At 42.4% G+C, this 24,267-nt stretch overlaps 1 protein-coding gene across 1 annotated transcript in view; it reads left to right on the top strand.

Moving 5' to 3' along the window:
* The window catches only part of LOC147692237 (uncharacterized), a 32,406-nt gene extending 14,228 nt beyond the window's left edge, over positions 1–18,178 (top strand). Inside the window, exons 3-5 of the mRNA XM_086938499.1 lie at positions 10,622–10,771; positions 11,494–11,637; positions 12,590–18,178. Of these exons, the coding sequence (XP_086794625.1) occupies positions 10,622–10,771; positions 11,494–11,637; positions 12,590–17,202 (4,907 nt within the window). The 3' untranslated portion in view covers positions 17,203–18,178. The remainder of the gene's footprint in view (positions 1–10,621; positions 10,772–11,493; positions 11,638–12,589) is intronic.
* The last annotated feature ends 6,089 nt before the right edge of the window (positions 18,179–24,267 follow it).

Raw genomic sequence — 24,267 nt, forward strand, 5'->3', positions numbered from 1 at the left:
GCACAGCTCTCTCCTTCGTGCAAGCCTCAGGGCGTGGGTTGGTGACGATGGCTGGCATCTGTGCTTTTATGCAGTTCGTGTGCAGGTGTACATCAACATGTTGCTTCAATAGCAATGGAAGTAATGTTCCAGGAGGTTTTCATTTAACCGTGCACTGCTCTTTGATTTGGGCGGTCATTCGTTGGCAATATTCCCGAGTCCCTTGTATTTTTCGTGCTTGTTTGGCTCGAGTAAATACTGTTATTCGCTCGTTTCTGTGTCTCTACTCCCCTTTTCACTGTGAATCGCTTTATGAGTGTTTGTTTCTGTTTGGGCGGGTTAGTTAAACATGCTTTCCATCACATTTTATATTTTTTGGGTGTCACAGTCTGAATGTGGTTATGCAGTGCAGCTGTTGCTGCTTTTATACCATATTTTTTCTCGTTCATTTACAGTCTTTTCTTTTTTGTTTGGAGGGTGTGGAGATGAGGTGTTTTTCTTATTTCCTGAACTTAGCCTCGCCCTCGTCTTTTAATTAAACGGTGCAATCGACACCTTCACCTTTGGGGTGATGATACCTTGATTTGTGAGTACACACGAGTTTAGGTGGGAGTTAATATGTTTATTCAGTAGTAAAGGCACGCACAAGTGGGAAAATCCATGAAGTCAGAAAATATCTTACCGAGAAGCGTGGCTGGGAGCCCTCATTTTTAGGGCTTTAAGTGGGTCGGGTCTTGCCGGTGCTCATCACCGGCAGTTCTAAAAAGCAGGTGCTGAGACTGGTCTCTATCGGGCTCTCCATTTTTGCCCTCATCCTCAGGATGAAAAAAAAACCTTAACTCTGCAACAGGATCACCATTCACTGCCTTTGAGGTAATGTGAAAGAGACTCGTCATATTTCATTCACAGTCAATTCATTTCAGAACTGAAGAATTTTCAATATTCTATACAACGAAGCCATAGTTGTTGCTTATTTATCTTACACAACCACCAACCATTGGCAAAGCCAATAGCCCTGACTTGTTGCGGATGTATTGTTACTTGTTTCAGTGTATATCTCTATGCAATGACAGAAGCAGCAAAATACCAGTCAGGCAGCCGCGGCCGGCAGTGGGAGTACCTGCAGGGCGGTGACGTGGGGAGGGGCAGGGTGAGGGGTAGTAATGTATGGATTACGGAGCTCTCCAGGTTAGTAAACATTTAAATAAATAAAACGAATTTCGTTGAGTGCACTGCATCCCCAAATGCGATGCAGTGCGTGCAATGAAATTTGTTTTATTTATTTAAATGTTTACTCGAATGAATGAATGAAGGGAGTCTTTTACCGCGCAACTTAGCTCGAGGGCATCAAGGTGCCAAGCAGGTCGTCCAATATGTAATCCACTGGTGTATGCTATTACAGGTATACTTTAGAGAAGAGCCAGGTTTTTAATGCTTTGCGAAACAGAGCAAGTGAGGGTTGCCCTAAAAGTTCGGGGGGGGGGAGTTCCATAACCAAGTGACCTGATCCCCTCTGGGCCGGTACTTACCTGTAAAACTCTGTAATCCATACATTACTACCCCCCACCCTGCCCCTCCCCCTCCCCACGTCACCGCCCAGCAGGTACTCCCACTGCCGGCCGTGGCTACAGTCAGGCATCACGCTATGCTAAGCACAGATTTTTTCCTTGTATATTTTTAAACCCCACCCTTAATTACATCACCATGCCCCTTTGAGAGACCCCTTAGTTTTTTTATTCCACTTAAAGCTCTGAGGGCTGTTTTTGTAAAGGTGAATGTCTTTCCCATACCTGCCGACTTGAAGAACAGTCTCATCAGTGAGAGAAGGAGGTGAGGCCTTGTAGAGGGGCGGGGTCTCGATCTGATAAGTACCTAGGAGGGATTCTGAACCCCACCTGCCCCCAAGCACCCTCCTACAAAAAATAAAAAAGCTTGCTGAGGCTGGTGCCGATGATGTGGGTTGTTTTCACACCCTTTAACGGACGTCGGCAGTTCAAAGCATCGGAACACGAGCTGGAAAAACAGTTTGCAGTGGTTTTTAGCTCATTTTCCCTTCTACCGTGTGATATTGGCTCTTCATCGGGAGACCGTTTGAAGGGAGCCGATATCGTGTGTCACACGGTGGCACCATGTAAGTTGGCAGCTATGCTTTCCAGTTGCAGGCGTTTGCTGCTTTGCTCAATCCAGCCCTGGGTCGCTCCTTGGGCCCAGACAGATTGCTCCAGAACTCGACCGTTGGAGAGTCTACATCTAATTAGAGAGTTCCAACTCTTTTAAAGAAGGTAATTAACTTTGCTTAGTGTGTTAAGAAATAAAAAGATAAAGGCGGGAGTCTAAACTTTTTCTAGTGATCCCAACACTGCCAAATGTCTGGGTTGCCAAATTCTGACGCTGCATGGTCTTGTTTCATCTTTATGCCTCTTTCTTCCACCATCTACACTTCTTGTCTCTTTGGGCCCGATGTAGGTAAACTCCAATTTACCACTTCTTAAATACCGAATCATACCGATTCGGTATTTAAGAAGTGGTAAATTGGAGGGGGGGGGGGGATGTGGGTATTTCAGAATCGGTAAATACCGAATCTGTAAGATTCGGTATTTACCGATTCTGTAAATACCGAATCGGTATCCCCCATTGATTCCTATGGGCCTTGAAGCCCATAGGAATCAATGTGCATTACCGAATCGGTATTTACCGATTCGGTAATTACCGATTTCTGCAAGGGTGCAGGGGGTGTCACTTTGACACCCTCTAGCACCCCCAATACTGGCTTGTGTGCCATGTGGCACACAGACATGCCCTAAGGGCATGTCTGTCTGTCACATGGCATAGGTGTGCATGCACACATGTGCATGCACACCTGGATTCGGTATTTTAACACCCAATTGGATTGGGTGTTAAAATACCGAATCTGAAGGGCCTGTTGGACTGAAAGTAGTCCCACCTACATCCCGAATTTTAAAACTCGGTAAACTTACCGATTCGGTATTTTTCAAATTCGGTAATTTTACCGAATTGGTAAAATACCGAATCGTACAAAAAAAGGTCCCCTACATCTCAAAAGGCCAAATACCGGTCGGAAACGGCCGAATTCGGCCGTTCCCGACCGGTATTGGCCACCTACATCGGGCCCCAAATCTCGTACTTGCAGATTGTTTTTCATCTCCACTTTCTCCCTTTGGCACTGTTATCCACACTGACATTTCCTCTTTCTATGTCCATTTCAGCCTTTCACTCTTGTTTTGGCTCATATTATAATGAACAGAAATAAACCCTGTTTCCCAAAAATGTGTATTGGAGCCCAGCACTGCAACCTCCAAATGAAGCAGTGGTACTTAAAACTCACAGAATAAAAACCCGGCCTGTTTGGGGTGGGCATTCATGCCTGCTTCCTCTCCCTTTTTGAGCAGCCACCTTTCCAGCTGAAAATAGCAGACATTTGTTCATGTTTTGAGATTCTGCAGGTGCTCACAGTTGGCGTCTGAATAATCATTTCAGTAAAGCCATCTGAATTTCTTTTTAATGTAGCAATTTTGCCTCAGCCTGCATTCACAATATTTTAAGACTAACATATAAAGCTTGAAAATAATAGTGATTTACTGATTTATATTTAAAAACAAATTAAAACTTACTTCTGCCTAGTCTCTTCCACATTAATGAGAAATTAATTTCATTTTTTGGGATGTGTTTTTTTGTTTATTTGTTTGATTTTTTTTTTCTCCGAAATTTGCACTGCTGAACCTTTTAGCTCAGCATCTATAGTTTTCGTATAACAAACACTTTTCCAAACCGCCCATTCTCCAGGCTCCAACATGGCCTGGTTGCCCCGGTTACCGAAGCATCCTTTATCCTCCCAGCATTATAAGGGGGCATTCAACTCTAAAAACATGCCAACATGGATCATTCTCGATAGGCGAATATTTTTAAATCTTAATCCCTAAACGAAAAGCAAGCTTTCTCACGACTGTTTCGGTGAGAGTCTAAAAAGAGATTACCAAGGCGAAAGATCACTCAATGACGATTCACTAATAATTGTTAATCAATATATTAAATTTATCATGACGTTGCCTCCACAAATTGAAAAGGAGAAAACAAGATGACTCAGTGAGTGAAACGTCGATACTGACGCCTACTGTGATTTGCACGCCACGAGTTTAACCGCATCGCTGCGGCGGTTATTTTCACGCTACGCAGCTTTTTTCTAAAAGCCGCGTTAGATGACGAGCTCAGCTCATCATCCGCACACGCCCCCCGTGGCTGATGACAAGCTGAGCTCGTCATCAGCATCGAAGGGGTTAAACGCTACTGTGGCAAACTCAGACTTACATTCCAATGAGGTGGATAAACTGAGAACCATTAAAATGAGTCATATTAATAGATGTTGTTTTCAAACATTTACAAACTGCATAAGTGTTATGTAAAACATGTTAATACTGTTATAGTAAAGTTAGTATTCGCCAATAACGTCTTCATGTATTTTTTTTTAATCAACTAAAGGAGCATACTTTTCATTGCTTCATGTTTAATATCTATTTTCTTCAATAAGAGACAGTTCATATAAATAATTTTCTCCATTCCTCAGTAGGATGGGCCGTGGAACCTTTTAGCACAGCTTTGTCCCTGCAGCATTATTAATTAAAATGATTGAAATATTGTTCATTTTTCATTTACAATCTTTATTTCGATCACTATGGATCATAAAAGGTTACAACAAAGATTTAAAACAGTTAAAAAGAAAATAAGTCAGATTGTAATTTTAAAAAATAAGGAAACCATAAAAGTTAGCAGTTAATAAACATTCAATAGAATATTATAAAATGGACAATTAGAGAGTGAAATATTGTAGAATGAATACAAGTAGTGGTCTGAAAAATCAGAAAAGTAAAAACAGGGACAGTTCACGGGTTCAGTGTCAAGAGCTGGGTCACAGTGTGAGGAGGTGTTTAGTGACTATGTTTCAGTAAAGACAGGCTCCAAGCAGGGGCATAGTGTGTAGGTTTGGTGGCATATGAGCCCGGTGTGTGAGGGGCCGTCTACACGGAAGAGTTCTGAAGGACATCAACTAGACATTGAGAGCGAAGCTTGAGTTCTCATTAATAACACTGTCGTGGCCCATGCAGGTAAGCGGGCGGGGGGAAATCAACAGACGACGGAATAGGATTTCGCAATGCAGCACGAGCAATGAACTTCGTTTTATTTATTTATTTGTTTACTTACCTCTGTTGGGCCGTATTCCATAGTTTACTACCCCCCACCCTGCTCCTCCCCCGCCCAGCCTCCCCACAGCACTCCCTCCACGGGCCGCCACTGTAATTTTCCCTATTGCGTCATCTGTCGACTTCCTCTGCCCTGTCACGCTTACCTGCACCTGCCGCCGCTGTAATACCTCTCAGAACCCTGAGGAGAAAAGCATTAACTATCCTCAGCCTAGCTCCAGGTTCTCTCACTTGATGACTTATGTCTGACCTTGTACGAGGACCTGCTGCCTTTTGGCTAGGTTTGCACTATAGAAATGCCATATATACGTACATACGTACATGCACACAGAACACAGCCAATCAATGCATCCGACGTACACGGGTCCTGGACAGGGGAAGTTGACCACAGGAAGCCCTTCTTCTGCGTTGACGTCAGCAGTCCTTCCACGTCTTTTTCTAAACACGTCTGACTTTCAATGGTGGATACCACTCGCTGAACAAACTATTTGGCTCATCGTAAACTAATGCTACGTCAATTTATGTTAATCAGCTTTTTGTTTGAGCGAGCATCCACAGACAGGGTTTTGACGCAGACTTAGGCGTAAATCAAGAAAGACGAGTAACAGTTGCCTCCAAAAAGGAGAGCTCAGTTTGCACCGGTGGTGGGCACCCGCACTCAATCAGGGCGACCAAGACCTATTTTGCATCATCAGACTTTGAGACAGACAAGAAAGAAGGATGAAGAGAAACATTAAAAAAGGCAGTGATGAAGGAAGCCAGCAGGAATCAACTCTAACCTGCAAGAGTGAGATAAAGAGACGAGAAGTGGAGGGTGGTGAAAAAGAGAGGCATGAGATGGAATGAAGATCAAGCCGCCTCGTTAGTCCAAAGCCCCAGCATTCGGAAGCCCCAGCAGCGGGCTTCTAAGAAAAACTGTGGGCTACCGCACTTTTGTTTTTTAATTAAGCCCTGCTTAAGAGCCAAGTGTTCAGAGCTCTTTGAAAGGCTGGCAGAGAATGAATGTAGAGTGCGTGGAAGAGTTCCCACTCTCTTCAGGAGTGAAGATGCCACAGCCTCCAGAGTGAAACTAATTACAGCTGGGGGTGACGAGAAATAATGCATAAGGACAGCTTCTAAAAGACAAAGGGATGTCAGAATGCATCCCTTTGTAATGCAAGGATGTTTATGCCCATAGACTGAATGGCGAGCCATATAGAAAATCATGATAGCATTTTTCTGTAATAAAGGACTAAATTATACATCAGGGCTGACTGAATTATGCAGCAACATAAAAGTTCATTTTAACTTTCTCTATAATGCTGCATATTCAGTGGCAGTACTGTTATGGTGTTGTACAATCTTAACACATCAACACTGTCGGAGCAAGCACTTCTCCATGCATATACCAGCTTAACACCTGAATACATCAATTAACAACAGCTTCGTGTTCTTTGCGATCCCTATCAGTAAATCCATCCCTCCTCAACTTCTCTATGCACCTACACAACTTATGTAGAGTTCTCCTACTTTATAGTAGGCATAGGAGGCATAGATAAGAGGTGGAAACACATTTTTAGTGACACTTTGTAAAAATTATGCAGACATTTTGCAAAACTCACTTGTCAGCATCTTGTGTGGAACTGCTTTCAAGAGCATACCCAAAATAGTTTCTGGAGACTGGTTCCAGAAGGAAATATCTCCTGTAAGGCATTTCCCTCACGGACCAGCCTGCCTTGGGAAAAGGTCGCACCTGCGAAAATTCAGAAATGTGTCAAAATTCATTCACTGGTGTAAACACATTTCAGATAGGCAAACTGTGTAGGTCAGTTTGCGCTCTTGCACAGGGGAAGCATGTAAGATTTCAACAAGTTGTACATTTTTCAAAAGGAACACCCATCTGATGAGTCCAGGTGTGGGCACGAAGACCATCAAAAAATCAGACCTGCACAAAATAAATAAATAATGGTGAGAATTAATTTAAGCATAAATATAGTAAGCTAGTGCAACCGAAAAGCTAACATCCGTACCTGGGATACTGTAGACCAGTATAAATCAATTCTGCTATGGGTGGGAGCGAGTGTAACAGACAGCACAGCCTGGAAACATGGAACTGCAGTTGCCTTTCTGTGTATCCAGATTGTGCACATACAGTATCGTGAAAGTAAACAGGTTGGGCCCTGTTAGAGTAAGGTGTACCATACCCCATAAATACCAATATCGCAGGGCGATACATTTATAGAGTCAGTTGGGGTCTCCTGTTCTGAGTTTTGGCCAAAATCATGCAAGTTTAGGCTCTTTTCCAGGCATTTGTAGCTAATACATTTTAGTAGGTTTGACCAGACAGAATTTGTCAGAGGAAAATTGCAGGGCTTGAGGAATTACAGCGCCTGGTAACTACTGCCGGTGGGCTTTATTGCCTGACACAGAATTCAGATTTCTGATCTTTGCAGATGAATCAGAATTTACTCCCAGTGTCTTAATCAGGGCATTAGCAATGTCACAATAGGCAGCACGATTTTACAAGAGCATCTACACCGAACTTTGGGCTAGATGTAGGTAATTGTAAATTACCGATTTGAAAATACCAAATTTTATCGATTCGGTATTTTCGAAACTGTAATTGCAATGTAGATAAAAATTCGGTAAAAATGACCGAATCGTTAAGATTCGGTAATTACCGAATCGGTATTTACAGATTCGGTAATTGCCATTCATTCCTATGGGCCTGGAGGCCCATAGGAATGAATGTCAATTACCGAATCGGTAAATACCGATTTGGTAAAATAGGGAAAAAGTCAAGGGTGGCAGAGTGTCACTTTGACACCCTGTTGCACCCCTGATTAGTGGTGGTGTGCACATTGTGGCACACACACATGCCCTAAGGGCATGTATGTCTGTCATATGGCACAGGTGTAAATGCACATATTTGCATTTACAGAGGAATTTGTTATTTACCACCAACTAATAGTTGGTGGTAAATAACGAATCCTTTTAGCCCAGAAGCACTGTTTGAAGTGCTACCTACATTTCATTTACCGATCCGGTAAATGATGATTCGGTAAATACCGAATCGGCAAATGATGATTCAGTAAATACCGAATCGGCAAATGATGATTCGGTAAATACCGAATCGGTAAATACCGATTTGTTATTTACTGAATCGGTAAATGTTCCCCCTACATAGGAAAAGTCTATTACCGGTCGGTAACGGACGATTTCGGCCGTTACCGACCGGTATTAGCCTACCTACATCTGGCCCTATAAGAGGTCGTCTGTGGGTACACACAGTGTGGACATCATTGGGCAACCCATGTGCTCCAGAAACTGTCAGATCACCCTCGCCCCTGAAAGCTGAGTATCAAACAACTACAGAAAGAGAATTACCAGCACTTTCTCACTGACAACATTCACAGGCCCCATGCCCCCGCATCCTAGCAATTGCATGACATAAATAAATGTTGCGACACTAAAGAAATTTAATAAACATAGTAAGTTAACTACTCTAAAATCTCACAGAGTCAAGCAGAAGGGAAACGTGGGGCTTTCAAGGCTAAGCATATGGCTGGATGCACCCCCTACCTACCAGAAAATGACTCTACTCCCAAGGTTTCAAACGTTTTAATGCAGCTGGTGAAACCTGAGCATCACAAGGACGACGCCAAGGGGTCTTTTGTTTGCACATCTTGGTCTCTGTCAGGAAGTGATGACCATGCCAGCAGGCACTGAAGGCCTTTAGAGAGGACAAGGGCTTACTACTGTGACTCCTCTACCCTCATTATGTCTTCCTCCCTGCCATCATCTTCTTCTGTGAAAATTGTGATTATTACGAACTAGTTTACAATGACTCCAGGATTTTTGCATCGGTTTCCTTTCTTTTCTTGAGGATTAAGGCTGCTCAAACTTCAATTCTTGGAATGTATTAAAGGTCAAAGGTCAGAAAATGGTGCTTCCTCTGTTTCCTGACATCTTGGTGTCAAAGATTGTGTGATCTCACTCTTGCTACTTCAAGAATTTGGTAAAATTACCCCAGTGAGCACATTAATGTTTTATCAGTTCTCTGTCTGATTTAACAGGGCATGTTATAGAAGCCGTAGCTCATGCATGTATGATGTGAGAACACTGGGTAGATTACGTGTTATCACTTGACACACTTTCACCACTCCTATAGTTTACTCTTAAAGGCTTATCCTTATTTGTATGCTTTCAGCCAGTCATTGTTCAAGTTGATTAGATGAGTCGGTTTTGAGAGACAAGGGCATGAGGTGGTTTGTTTTTATCCTATCACAACCAACAGGACTGAAATAAATGGTCTACACACTGGCCCTTTCAAGCTGGCCCAACTGGCAGTGCTAGATTGCCCAAAGCTCTGGTCCAACATTGGTTAGAGCTGCTGGAATTATGTAAATAAATCAATGAATCAATCAGGCTCTATAAAGCGCGGCTAATCACCCAATAGGATATCCAGGCGCCTGCAGATCCCGGAGGCTTAATCAAAATCCAGATCTTGAGGACCATTCGGAATTCCAGAATTGAGGTGATGGTGATGGTCCGGAGGTGCGTTGGGAGGCTGCTCCAGGTCTTTGCTGTAATGTGTGTGAAGGAGCATCCTCCACTTCTGCTCCCGTAGATGCGGGGAGTATGGGCTAGTGAAAGGGAGGCAGAAAAAATGGCAGATATCCGGCCGCATCAATTTCGGCATCATTTCAGGATATCCTTACTTGTCATCTGCATTGAGGGAGAGGTGTGGCGCAGCGGCGAGGGCGCCTGACTCCGGAGTGCGGGGCTCACGGTGCTACTGCCAAGGGCAGCTCAGCCCAGCATCATGTGACTCTGGACAATAGCTCACTTAATCTCACTGACGGCTCCCAGAGCCTTGAAACCCTTAAGGGGTGATATGTTTGCGCTTCACAAATAGGAATTATTATTATTATAATTATTAATAATATTATCTGCTGCAAAACTTGCAGATTTCAACAAAAAACATTTGCATCTAACTCAAATTGATTGAAAGTTACTTGCAAAAGGTGTTCCATGTGGTGAATCACATCACAGTGAGAGACCCTTTGCAAGGTAATATGATCCCCTTTTAATTACCGATTGCAGTATTCAGTTGTTAATTTGGTACCAATGAGGTGACACTTTTGCTCATAATGTATTAATTTGTGCTAAAGTGACAGAACAATGAAACATTACTGCCACGGAATATGCTGCATAATTTGCCTTTTCTTGCTGCATAATTTAGTCAACCCTGCTGCATCAGGTGGCGCTTCTTTTTCGCGAAATTCCAGTGGCCCAGAATATGATTCTCATCGAATAAAGTGCTTTGTGGCACATGCTGTTTGCTGAATCTACTTGATCCTGTATGAAGCCATAGCGGCGTCTCTTTGATTATGGTAGGAAAAGGAGACATCTTCTCACCTTTGACTGTTTTTTTCTCACCACAGACAAGGTGAGCACACCATCTTTTGTGAGGACGTGTTTTAAAGGGCCTGGTACATGCAATACACTATACAGCGTGACCGCCGGGAACTTCAGTGTGACGAGCTACTCTAAGTGCTGCAGGCAAAACGTGTGCAATACCGGCTCCTTAAACTGTAAGTACCTTAAGCAACAGCCACCTATCTAGAAGGCGTGTTTTATGTTTGCGTACCCTGTCTAAGTGGTCAACCTGTGAAGTTGTCCAGTGTAACATCAGCTCCTGTAATCAAATGCTAAAAAGTTTCAGTACCATAGGATGAAGAAAAGATGTGTTCATTGTAGTATTACACCCAACAGCTATGGATAGGTGTTTCTCAGCTGTCTGTAAAATTATAGGCGTGGCTGATGAGACCATACATTTTTCCAAATCCATGCTAAGTTGACAATCCAACTTGGTCTTATTCCGAATTGATTGACAGTAATCAAGGTAGGTGCAGCAGCAACTTGCTGCTCAGTTTTGACCTCCATTATGGTACCCATCTCTTGTGGAGAACTCTGAAGATTCCTTAGGAGAAAGGGTTCAAGGCTAAGAAGGGTTGCAAAAAAAAGACATGCCCTTGATATTACTTTAAAATGTAAGAACTTCCCAATATTACATTTTGTTTAGTGACCTAATTCCTTGCCCCTTGATGCCAGGAAACAACAGGACTCAAATGAACACTGCACTAATTAAGCAAATAGCCAACATTCTTCCAGTTATGTTCTTTCAAAAACAAAATGGCGCTAAGCTATACCCATTACTGTCCAAAAAGCAAGGTGCTTCACTAATGGACTCCATCCACTCTGAGATGTAGGTTAAAATCATTACTTGACCTTCTGTGTTCTGACTGATTTGCAGTGCCTCCCACGAACACCACCGTCAACGGCTTCCAGTGCCCTTCCTGCTATGCGCGTAAGGCAGCCTCGTGCAAGGCCAACACAACCGTCGACTGCAGAGGAGGAGAGAACAGATGTATTCGCTTTGCTGGGATTGTAAAAACAGGTAATTGCTTCAGATTGATGCCATAAAGATAATAGGTGGCGTGAACACTTGCTAGAGGGATTATTGAACAATTGACAAACTCGTTGTGGCCATTTTCCAATGTGGTATGCTACACAAAATGGATGCCCAAGGGTATCTCATGCAGCTATGCTGGGGATTTAAGGAGCCATCCGATGAATGATGTAACATTAGATCGCTGACATCATCATAAAACCATAACTCTCAAGGCATTTTTCCATATATATATCACTTTAAAAAAGTTATTGAAGCCAAACCAGAATGTAAATAGTTACATTTTTACAGTAAAGTAAAATCACAGTGAACATTTATACGGTAAGGTAAATTTACAGTGAATTGCCTGTGTGACTAGTAAGAGAGTTGTTTTCCCCGTGTAAAGTCCATATACACGGTCAGTCAGCAACTACGTTTTTCTCATGCCAGTTTAACTGTACTGTGATCATACAACAGAATGTGGCATTTGCAATGTAGTATAAATGTGTGAATGTGCATGTGTTAGTAAACTATAGTAGTACAAAAGACATAGGGACGCTCAGTGTGAATGTGCAAGCAATCAATCAGCGGTAATGCTCTTGGCTCATGTCTGGTTTGGGGTGGGCAGATGCTTCCAGGCTAAGTGGTGTCAGCAAAGATATATTTAGATGGTCCCGTGCGTCAAGCTGGGAACCTCAAATTGCACCAGTTAATCCATGGGAATCACTTGAGCCCCTTGAGGTTTGGTGTGTCTTCCTATTATTTTGCAGATAGAACTGGTGCAGGGTATATCTGTGTGTGATCCACACACTCCTAGCTCACTGACGAGCCTTAGAATGTCTTTAGGAGATGTAAGGGTTGTGAGACCTCACTATTATTCTCAAGGCCAAAGGTGATGTGGTAAAAACTCTGCTCTGAAAATATTTAAATCTAGGTTTTCTCAATTTCTCCTTTTGTGCAGATTCTGGGTCTTTCCAGACCGCTTTCAGAGGATGTGCCACTCAGAGTACCTGCAGAGCTGGAGTCGAGGCGCTTTACCCAGATGCTTCTGTAAAAGTGAACAGGTTTCAGTGCAGCAGTGGCATCCCAAAGCCGCCAGTATCCACAGCTGTGCCCACCAGTGCTACAAGTGCTTACGTATCAATGTCTATATCTACCACCAACCCCACTGTAATCATATCTACTGCTAGTAGCCCTGGCGTCTCATCCTCTGTCAGCACTCCTAGAAATTCTAATGCAACACTATCTACAACTAGCAGACCCAGCAGCAGCCCTAACATGACCTTAAGTACAGCTAGCAGCACACCCAACAACCCCAATGCTACCATTCCTACAGCTGGCAGCCTTAGCACCAACGCTAATGCAACCTCATCTACATCTAGCAGTACTGTCACCAATTCCAACACTAACATAACTATAACATCATCTAACAACACTGTCAACAAACCCAGTGTACCTTTAACTACAGCTAGCAGCACTGTCAACAACCCTAACATAACTCTGAGTACAGCTAGCACCTCTGTCAACAACCTCAACATAACTCTAACTACTCCTAGCAGCTCTGTCAATAACCCTAATGTAACTCTGAGTACTGCTACAAGTACTATCAACAACCTTAACATAACTAAAACTACAACAGGAAGCAGCGCTGTCAATAACCCTAACATTACCTTAACTACAGTTAGCAACACTCTCAATAACCCAAACTTTACTTCATCTACAGCTAGCATCACCGCCACCAACAATAACGCAACCACATCTCCAGCTGGCAGTACTGTCACCAATTCAAACCCTAACATAACTTTAACATCATCTAACAATACTGTCAACAGCCCCACTGTAACTCTGACTATAGCTAGAAGCACTGTCAGCAACCCTAACGTAACTGTGAGTACTGCTAGAAGTACTGTCAACAACGTTAATGTAACTAAAACTACAGCTAACAGCACTGCCAACAACTCTAACATAACTCTAACTACAGCTAGCAGCTCTGTAAACAACCCTAGCATAATTGTACCTACAGCCAGCAGTGCTGTCAACCACCCTAACATAACTCTGAGTACTGCTAGCAGTACTGTCAACAACCCTAACGTAACTAAAAGTACAGCTAGCAGCTCTGTCAACAACTCTAACATAACTCGAACTACAGCTAGCAGCTCTGTCAACAACCCTAACATAAATTTAACTACTGCTAGCAGCTCTATCAACAGCCCTAACATAACTCTGAGTACTGCTAGCAGTACAGTCAACAACCCTAACATAACTAAAAGTACAGCTAGCAGCTCTGTCAACAACTCTAACATAACTCGAACCACAGCTAGCAGCTCTGTCAACAACCCTAACATAACTCTAACTACTGCTAGCAGCTCTATCAACAAACCTAACATAACTCTGAGTACAGCTAGCAGTACTGTCAACAACCTTAACATAACTAAAACTACAGCAGCAAGCAGCGCTGTCAACAACACTAACGTTACTTTAACTACAGCTAGCAACACTGTCAATAACCCAAATTTAACTTCAGCTACAGCTAGCATCACCGCCACCAACAATAAAACAACCACATCTACAGCTGGCAGTACTGTCACCAATCCCAACCCTAACATAACTTTAATATCATCTAACAATACTGTCAACAACCCCAATGTAACTCTGACTACAGCTAGAAGCACTGTCAGCAATCCTAATGTAACTGTGAGTACTGCTAGCAGTACTGTCAACAGCCTTAATGTAACTAAAACTACAGCTAACAGCACCGTCAACAACTCTAACATAACTCTAACTACAGCTAGCAGCTCTGTCAACAACCCTAACATAATTCTAACTACAGCCAGCAGTGCTGTCAGCAACCCTAACATAACTCTGAGTACTGCTAGCAGTACTGTCAACAACCCCAACATAACTAAAAGTACAGCTAGCAGCTCTGTCAACAACTCTAACATAACCCGAACTACAGCTAGCAGCTCTGTCAACAACCCTAACATAACTCAAACTACTGCTAGCAGCTATATCAACAACCCTAACGTAACTCTGAGTACTGCTAGCAGTACTGTCAACAACCTTAACATAACTAAAACTACAGCAAGCAGCCCTGCACACAACCCTAACGTTACTCTAACTACAGCTAGCAACACTGTCAACAACCCAAATTTAACTTCAGCTAATGCTAGCATCACCATCACCAACACTAATGAAACCTCCTCTACAGCTGGCAGTACTGTCACCAATTCCAACCCTAACATAACTTTAACATCATCTAACAATGTTGTCAACAACCCTAATGTAACTCTGACTACAGCTAGAAGCACTGTCAGCAACCCTAACGTAACTGTGAGTACTGCTAGCAGTACTGTCAACAACCTTAATGTAACTAAAACTACAGCTAACAGCACTGTCAACAACTCTAACATAACTCTAACTACAGCTAGCAGCTCTGTCAACAACCCTAACATAACTCTAACTACAACCAGCAGTGCTGTCAACAACCCTAACATAACTCTGAGTACTGCCAGCAGTACTGCCAACAACCTTAACATAACTAAAACTACAGCAAGCAGCCCTGCCAACAACCCTAACGTTACTCTAACTACAGCTAGAAACACTGTCAATAACCCACATTTAACTTCAGCTAATGCTAGCATCACCATCACCAACACTAATGAAACCTCCTCTACAGCTGGCAGTACTGTCACCAATTCCAACCCTAACATAACTTTAACATCATCTAACAATACTGTCAACAACCCCAATGTAACTCTGACTACAGCTAGAAGCACTGTCAGCAACCCTAACGTAACTGTGAGTACTGCTAGCAGTACTATCAACAACCCTAATGTAACTAAAACTACAGCTAACAGCACTGTCAACAACTCTAACATAACTCTAACTACAGCTAGCAGCTCTGTCAATAACCCTAACATAACTCTAACTACAGCCAGTAGCACTGTCAACACTCCTAATGTAACTGTGAGTACTACTAGCAGTACTGTCAACAACCCTAACATAACTAAAACTACAGGTAGCAGCACTGTCAACAACTCAAACATAACTCTAACTACAGCTAGCACCTCTATCAACAACACTAACATAACTCTAACTACAGCTAGCAGTGCTGTCAACAACCCTAATGTAACTCTGAGTTCTGCTAGCAGTACTACCAACAACCCTAACGTAACTAAAACTACAGCTAGCAGCTCTGTCAACAACTCTAACATAACTCGAACTACAGCTAGCAGTTCTATCAATAACCCTAACATAACTCTAACTACAGCTAGCAGCTCTGTCAACAACCCTAACGTAACTCTGAGTACTGCTAGCAGTACTGTCAACAACCATAACATAACTAAAACTATAGCAAGCAGCACTGTCAACAACACTAACGTTACTCTAACTACAGCTAGCAACATTGTCAATTACCCAAATTTAACTTCAGCTACAGCTAGCATCACCGTCACCAACGCTAATGCAAACTCATCTACAGCTGCCAGTACTGTCACCAATCCCAACACTGACATAACTTTAACATCATCTAACAATACTGTCAACAACCCCAACATGACTCTAACTACAGCTAGCAGCACTGTCAACAACCCTGGCATAGCTCGAACTACAGCTAGTACCGCTGTCAACAACCCTAACGTAACTCTGAGTACTTCTAGCAGTACTATTAACAACCCTAACGTAACTAAAACTACAGCTAGCAGCTCTGTCAGCAATCTGAACTTAACTCTAACGACAGCAAGCAGCACTTTCACCAACCCTAACATAACTCTATCTATAACTAGTAGCACTGTCAACAACCCTAACGTAACTAAAACTACAGCTAGCAGTACTGTCAACAACCCTAACGTAACTAAAACTACAGCTAGCAGTACTGTCAACAACCCTAACATAACTCTCACTACAGCTAGCAGCACTCCCCTCCCCCCTAATGTTACTTTAGCTGCAGCAAGCAGCACTCTTGTCAACCCTAATATAACCTTATCTATAGCCAGCAACACTGGAACCTACCTAAATGCAACTTTATCTACAGATAGAAGCCCTGGCATGCCCCCTAGTGTTCCTTCACCTACATCTAGCAACACTGTCACCCACCATAATGTATCCTTATTTACAGCAGTCCCCAATCACAATGAGACCTCATTTACTTCTAGCAGTGTAGATACCAGCCACAACAGAACAGCATCAACAGCTGGTAGCGTGGACACCCACTTAAATGCAACCCTATCTACATCTGTCAACACATTCACCAGCCAAAATATAGTGTTATCAACAGCTAGCAGCACAGCCATCAGCAACATCAAAACTGTATCTGCAGCTAGCAGCACTGTCACTGGCCATGATATAACGTTATCAACAGCTATCAACGCCGCCAGCAGCCATAATGCAACTGTATCTACAGCTAGCAGCACAGTCACCAGCAATAAAGTAACCTCAGCTACAGCGAGTAGCACCAATACTGCATCAACTGTCCGCACCAGCACTAATCTAGCAATTCCCAATGTCAGTCTAAATCTACAGCACAGCCTGCTCCTTTCAGTCCTTTTGGGTCTGCTAATAGGTTTCATGTTCTAATCTATTTTGGACTTTCTTCAAAACTCCACACAGTAATGGTGTTTAGTTAAAAAACAAAAGTTCCAGGCATATTCTTACCCTGCTACCCAAGCAGCACTATCCCAAAACTTTGCTCAAACTCCCATACATGAACTGCAAAGACCTGCCTGCTTAGAAACTGCTCTATGGAAGTGGCAAACTCACTCTTGCCTCCTCAAGCCAGTAACTAAGATGTGCACCTGCTCACAACAACCCACTGAAAACTAACAATGGGTGCATCTCCAGCAGCTCCAAGACTCAACTGCAAACTCTAGCTTGGAATCAAAGGAGGAGGCAACCAACTACAGCATGGAAAGCTGCTCAAGACCAGCCTCTTAATTGACTTACTAAGGACTAATCCCAGTCCCAAAAAAACGTACTCTTATTAATCAGAAACCATATTCGATGACACCTACTCCATTCAAGTCCATCAATCGCACCCTGGCGAGGATCAGCATACAAGTGTGTCCCATGTGCTGAGATAAAACTGTTTTTACGACACTTAAGATTGGAAATGTACCCCCATTTTGTAGGTGTATGGTCATGATCCATTTGAGGTCTAAGTAATTCAACCTGGCTTTGAGGGAATTGTCCCCACACATTTCCTCAAAGGTAGCTACTGCATCAAAGAGGACTCTTTCCTGGGGGAGAAACACTGGTTATGCTTTCCACAAATATCGGCAGATATGGAGGAGGTGTGTCCACTACACTTGAAGCTGAGACATCTGTCAGGAAAGCTTTACCATTTGCTGTGGATGACCCTAAACTCTGAGATGAACTGTAAAAAATGTCCCTTTCCTTTGTTTTTTTCCTAACTGATTCTTAATTTAGAGGATGCAGAATACAAGATTGAGGAGAAAATGGAAAAAAGGTTTCATAGCATTGTATATAGATTATCATGCAGTATTTATTTATCTGTAGCACTTTATTTGATTGCTTTTCTACTTCGATGGCACCGTCCGTGTGTTGCAAATTGCACTATTTTAAATATGTGAAATAAATTATTCTCTACCATAGCTTCCATTTTGTATTTGATAATTTAGAATTTTCCATGACAATTTAGTATTTTTCATGAATAAGTCTGGCCACTGGGCCGTGAAAAAAAAAGAGCAGGAATTTTGGATGGATGTCACATTATCAAGGGACAAAGACTATTGCTGTAATAATACTGTATCCAAAATATTGTCAACCACAATATCATGAAGGCAGGTATATTGGTAAGTATAGGTTTACTATTCTTAAATTCTAGATCTAGTTGTATATTGTCAAGGTACGCAGATGTGTTGTTATGAATAGTAAATATATGCTTACCTTACTGCTATTGTGATACAACAAAATCTGTGGTACATAAAATGAATTTTCTAATTTGTTTAGCCCATAGCTATCAAGAAAAGCCCACTACCACTTCCTGGCTATGAGTGCAAAAGGGTTTTTTAAAATGCAATTCTTGTAAAGGCATGTAAAAACAGCAGAAGTCGCAATAGCTATGTCGCTTACAATGGAAAGACTAAACAAATTTGCAAATTCATTACATGTACCACAGATTATGTTGTATAAATCTTGGAATGTCCTTGTGGCTTAAGATGCGTAGGTAGCACTAAGCTACTATTAAAAACGAGAGTGCTTTAACATTTCCGATTGATAACTAACTAGGTTTTTAGGTATTCTGTGGCCAGACACATTTATGACAAACATACCAGCAATTGAAATTTGATACCATTCTTTGCCATTGATAGAATCATGGAAAATCTAGGGGTGGTGGCAGAGAGAAACAACTTTTCACACTAAATCAAGACACATAATTGATCTAAATACTAGGATCCCCAATGGCATGAACAGTGGAGAGGAATTAGCTACACTCACTGGGTCTTGATGGACCATACATTGATTCAGTTCAAACTGTTTCCCATTCACGCACCCCTTTTCTTATAGGCACATGTTTTACATTATCATTTTTCACATTATTTTAGTTCATGCAGTAGCACTTTTAATATGAAGGAATCACATTATCCTGAGGTACTAATATTTAGAAGTAACAGAAAGGGGTTCCTATTCTCCGTTACCATGAGCATTTGCTCGCTATCAGCTGTATGGATGCTTATTATTAGGAATGTTTTAGAAGTTTATCATGCAGACACTTGCCCAAAATGATGGTCCATTCTAATTTAGAGGCCTCTTGCAAATATTGATATTTATCTGCAAACATCACACCTTTTTTTTTTGCCTGTAGAGCTTGTCGACCATTATCATGAGCTCTTGCTCGATATCAGCCATATAGATGCTTATTATTAGAAATGCTCTTGCAGTTTACCAGGGCATTGGCCCAATATGAGGTTTTTACTCCAACTCAGAGGATTCTTGCAAATATCAATATCTAATTACAAGTATTTTATTGTCTGTGGAGCTTGTCTACCTATCTTACACATTATTTATAGATACAAGACAGTACGACTTGGCAAGCTCGCATCAGTCGACTCAAATGAATTATTGAGTGACTTTTGACTAATACAGTTGATTGTGGGTATTATGCAATTCCTTCACTATTTTTCCCTATTTCTCTATAGCATTAAATTGCACTAATGTGGTAACATTAATGACTTCCGTTCATATGTTGCTGCCGATTCAATTTAGAAATATAAATAATGCTGTTGATTTTGAACATTAAAAACGTTATTGATTGTCAATGGATCGTTTTCACAAACGCAATTAATTCTATCATAATTAAATGACTTATTGTGAGGGAATGTATTTACATTCAGAGAAATGCCATCAATCGATCTTTATGGAATCTTGTGGTTGCTGTACAAATGGTAATTTTTCATGATTACCAAAATTGGTTAGTATTTTGTCAGTGCCTACGAACTTAGAAGTGTATTTCTTCAAGGTGGTGGAGCTAGGCAAAGGCAGTCTCTATTTGGCCTTTATTGACCTAAAGACTGCCTTTGACCTGGTTCCCAGGGAGGAACTCTGGAGGGTGCTACACGATCTAGGGATGCCCCCGTATTTACTAAACCTCCTCATCAAACTGCACAAAAACACCTATGCCCAGGTTAGATGGGGGTTGAACGGGGAAAAGACCGATAAGATCAGGGTCGAGAGGGGAGTAAGGCAGGGCTGTGTTCTGGCCCCCACCTTATTTTCCCTCTATATCAATGGGGTGGTAGACCATCTACTCGGCGAACCAGCAGACGCTCCCACCCTGGGAGGCGTAAAAATTCCAACCTTGCTGTTCGCCGACGACACCCTCCTCATCTCTAAAACCCCCCAAGGTCTCCAGACATTACTAAATCGCTTCCAGGACTTTTGCACCTCCAGGGGCCTTGTCATCAATGTGGAAAAGACCAAGTACCTAGTTTTGCACCCGCCCCGCAAACTTGGCCGCCCCCCTATTTTGAATTCTATACCCCTAGAAAGAGTGGCAGAATTCGACTACTTGGGAATCCGACTCAACGACGCGATGAACTGGACCGCCCATATCAACAAAATGGTAATGACCCACAAAAGGGTGGGGGGGGCTCTCCTCAAAGAGTTTAACAACTCAACTAAACACTGTGTTGCCCCCCTACTTGATATATATAAAGCTCGTGCGGTCCCTGGGTCACTGTATGGAGCTGAATTGTGGGGTCTGGACAAAGTGGATCTACTGTGCAAGGCGGAAAATAAATTCATTAAAGATCTCCTTGCCATACCATCGAGTAGCCCGACTATCCCAGTACTCATGGATGCTGGCTGCAAAGCAATAGGGGACCAGGCTCGTCTGCGACCCCTCTTGCTCTGGGCCCGTCTGTGGAGGGTACCGGAGCTAAAACCCTACGCTGACGGCCTTGCTGAGGTGATGCACTCCGACGGTTGGCACAGTATCAAATGGCTGAAGAACATCAAACACCTTCTAGGGGACCTAGGCCTGGACTCTTGTTGGCATAGTCACTCCGCCCCCCCGAAGGTGACCCTAAAAAAACTGTTCTGGGAATGGGTCCGCGTGAAGCGCATCAGTAATCAGCAGCACTGCAAAACCACCGCAGCTTTTCTGCTGATAAAAGATGTCGTTGCCTACGAGCCATACATGGACCTAATAACAATTGCCATGGACCGGTCCCTGTACATTAAATTCCGGCTGGGGTTGCTACCCTTGGCTGACCTTTGTTCCAGGTGGAATAAATCCCAGCCTTCTTCACGATACTGTGCTCTCTGTCCCGACAAACCAGAGACTGTGCCACATTTTCTTTTTGAATGCCCTGATTACGGCCGACCAAGATCACGTTGGCTTGGTCCTATCTGCAGAGAATTGGGTACTCGCCAGCACTCTGTCGCCCTTCGGATTCTATTAACTAACACAGCCCCCCCCGATTGTTTGTGCCGTTGCCAAGTTTTTAAAAATGGGCCTGGTTGATTAGACTTAGAAGACTGTCCATATCAATTTAATCTCCTTTTAACTAATTTATGATGTTCTAATGTGTTTTAATGTTTTCTACTTATTGTACAGTCATACTTTTTTCGACATGCTGTTTTAATCTTTTGTATCGCTTTTATGATATATGCATATCGAAATAAAGCAATCAACCAACCAACCATTTCTTCAAGCAGTAGAGTACATTGTACCACTTGACAAAGGCTTTTAGTCGAAACGCGTTGTTTGCTTGCACAATAAACCATTGTGCTATCCACTGGAGTGCCACATCGCTCATTTCGTTTTTGAAATTAAATTTATGTTTGTATATCTATACTTAATTTAATAAAGAGAGAGCCCAAACATTTGAGGCGGGTAATCTCAGGAACCACAGCACCAATCACAACACCCAATACAGCGTTGGAAAGGGCAGTTGCAGCAGAAGGACATAGGCTATGCAGACGCCCACCATATACATTTAAAAGGTAAAAGAACCGTGCCAGCAAAGTAGTCCCTTGTGGGCGTGTCTGCGTTGTCCTGTGGGTGTGTGCTGGGGGCGTGACAAACGCTGGGGGCGTGTGGTACGTTCTCCCCTTCATGCCATGTTTCATATCATGTGCTAATCCCACCCTGCTCCCTTTAAATACCCCTGCACCCCATAATCATAACCCACCCTTACTCCTTAAAATACCCCAACACCCTTAAACCCTAACCCATCTTAACCCTATATATATACCCTGTACCCCAAAACCCAAACCTATCCCTAAACCCTAAAAATACCCCTGTACTCCTAAACCCAAACCTAGCCCTGAACCCTATAAATACCCCTGTACCTCAAAACCCAAACCAACCCGTGAACCCTAAAAATACCCCTGTATCCCAAAACCCAAACCTAGCCCTGAACCCTAAAAATACCACTGTACCCCAAAACCCAAACCTACCCCATAACCCTAAAAATACCCCTGTACCCCGAAACCCAAAGCTAGCCATGAACCCTAAAAATAACCCTGTACATCAAAACCCAAACCTACCCCTGAACCCTAAAATACCCCTGTACTCCAAAACCCAAACTTAGCCCTGAACCCTAAAAATACCCCTGTACCCCAAAACCCAAACCTACCCCATAACTGTAAAAATACCCCTATACCCCAAAACCCAAACCTAGCCCTGAACCCTAAAAATACCCCTGTACCCCAAAACCCATACCTATCCCTAAACCTTAAAACTACCCTGTACCCCATAACCCAAAACTATATCTGAACCCTTAAAATACTCAAACACCCCAAAACATGTACCTCAGTACCCCAAAACATATACCCCTATACCCATACTTACCTTATCCAAACATTTTTAAAAAAACATGCTTTTACCATTCATGCATTTACAACGATTTCGTTGTAAATGTATGCGTGGTAAAGGCATATAAAATGTAATGCCCTGCGTTAGAAAGGCATTGCGGAGTCATCGTACTTTCGTAATGAAAGTATGCGGAGTGATGGTATGCGGAAAGAAATTTGCGGAATAATGAGTGTTTACCCTCCCCCGGTAAGTACATTGGTGGCACGGCGGCCCACATCTCCAGCAACATACTCATATTTTTTCGCCACCCATTTGAAAAATGCACAGGTCTCTCTCATTGATGGCCAGCACCGACATACACTTTTAGACACACCTCCCGCCACAAGTTCTAGATTTACGAACTTTAGAGCTGGGGAGCTACGTTTGAATCTCTGCTTCAGCTCAACATCCTGTGATTCCAGGCAAATCGCATTGTCTCCCCGTTCCTACCACAAATTAATGTGTTCTTCTGTATTGTAAATTGTGCTCATGCCATGTTGTCGAGTTCATGCTATATAATATTGCAAGGAAAAATAATGTAGGGAAACTCGAGTTCACACACTACTGAACGCGCACTCTTAAGTGCATCAGCAGTGCACTGTGAATCCGAGCGTTTCACAGGCCTGTCACAGATAAGAAATGCTATCAAAACAAAATCCTACAAAACAATATACTACTGGCCGTCAGCAATTCATACCCGGACAACGTCGGGACGGGCTGCTAGTATATATATATATATATGTGAGCTTATTTTATCTGTTGGATGAATATACAGTGCAGTTCCCTTCTTACTTCTTTAACCCCACAGTTCCAATAAAAAAACTCAGTACATTACAAGAGATTTTTAGATACACTGCTGTATATTTCGTTAAATAAATTAAAATGTAATCACTTAATTATAAATGTCATTGTAATTTAAATTAGACGCTTATTATTTTGGGATATATCTCCCAATTTCAAATGATAGTATTATCTTTGGAGGAATACAAAAAGACTTAAAAATCATGAATCCATAGAAGATCTTGATTCAGAGGTGGGTGATCCCGCAAAGAGCCATTTGAATTTGTGTAGGTTTTGTTGCTTCATTGAGCTAGAAAATAAGACAGCACAACAAGCAATATTTGATGTAGAGCTAGAGCCACATCTAATGGACTTTAAATATTACAGAAGATTTTATTCTTTAATCAGGGACAAAGGTTCAGCAACAGCGACTTACAAAGCTTGCCCACATTATGTGGCCAGCACTGAGTGTGACCTTCCCACGTTCTAAACTGCAAAACTCATTGTGAGGTCGCCCTGCACAAAATGTACTATGTTTAGGG

The sequence above is a fragment of the Lissotriton vulgaris genome, chromosome 9, assembly GCF_964263255.1.
Source record: "Lissotriton vulgaris chromosome 9, aLisVul1.2, whole genome shotgun sequence".
Classification (NCBI taxonomy): domain Eukaryota; kingdom Metazoa; phylum Chordata; class Amphibia; order Caudata; family Salamandridae; genus Lissotriton; species Lissotriton vulgaris.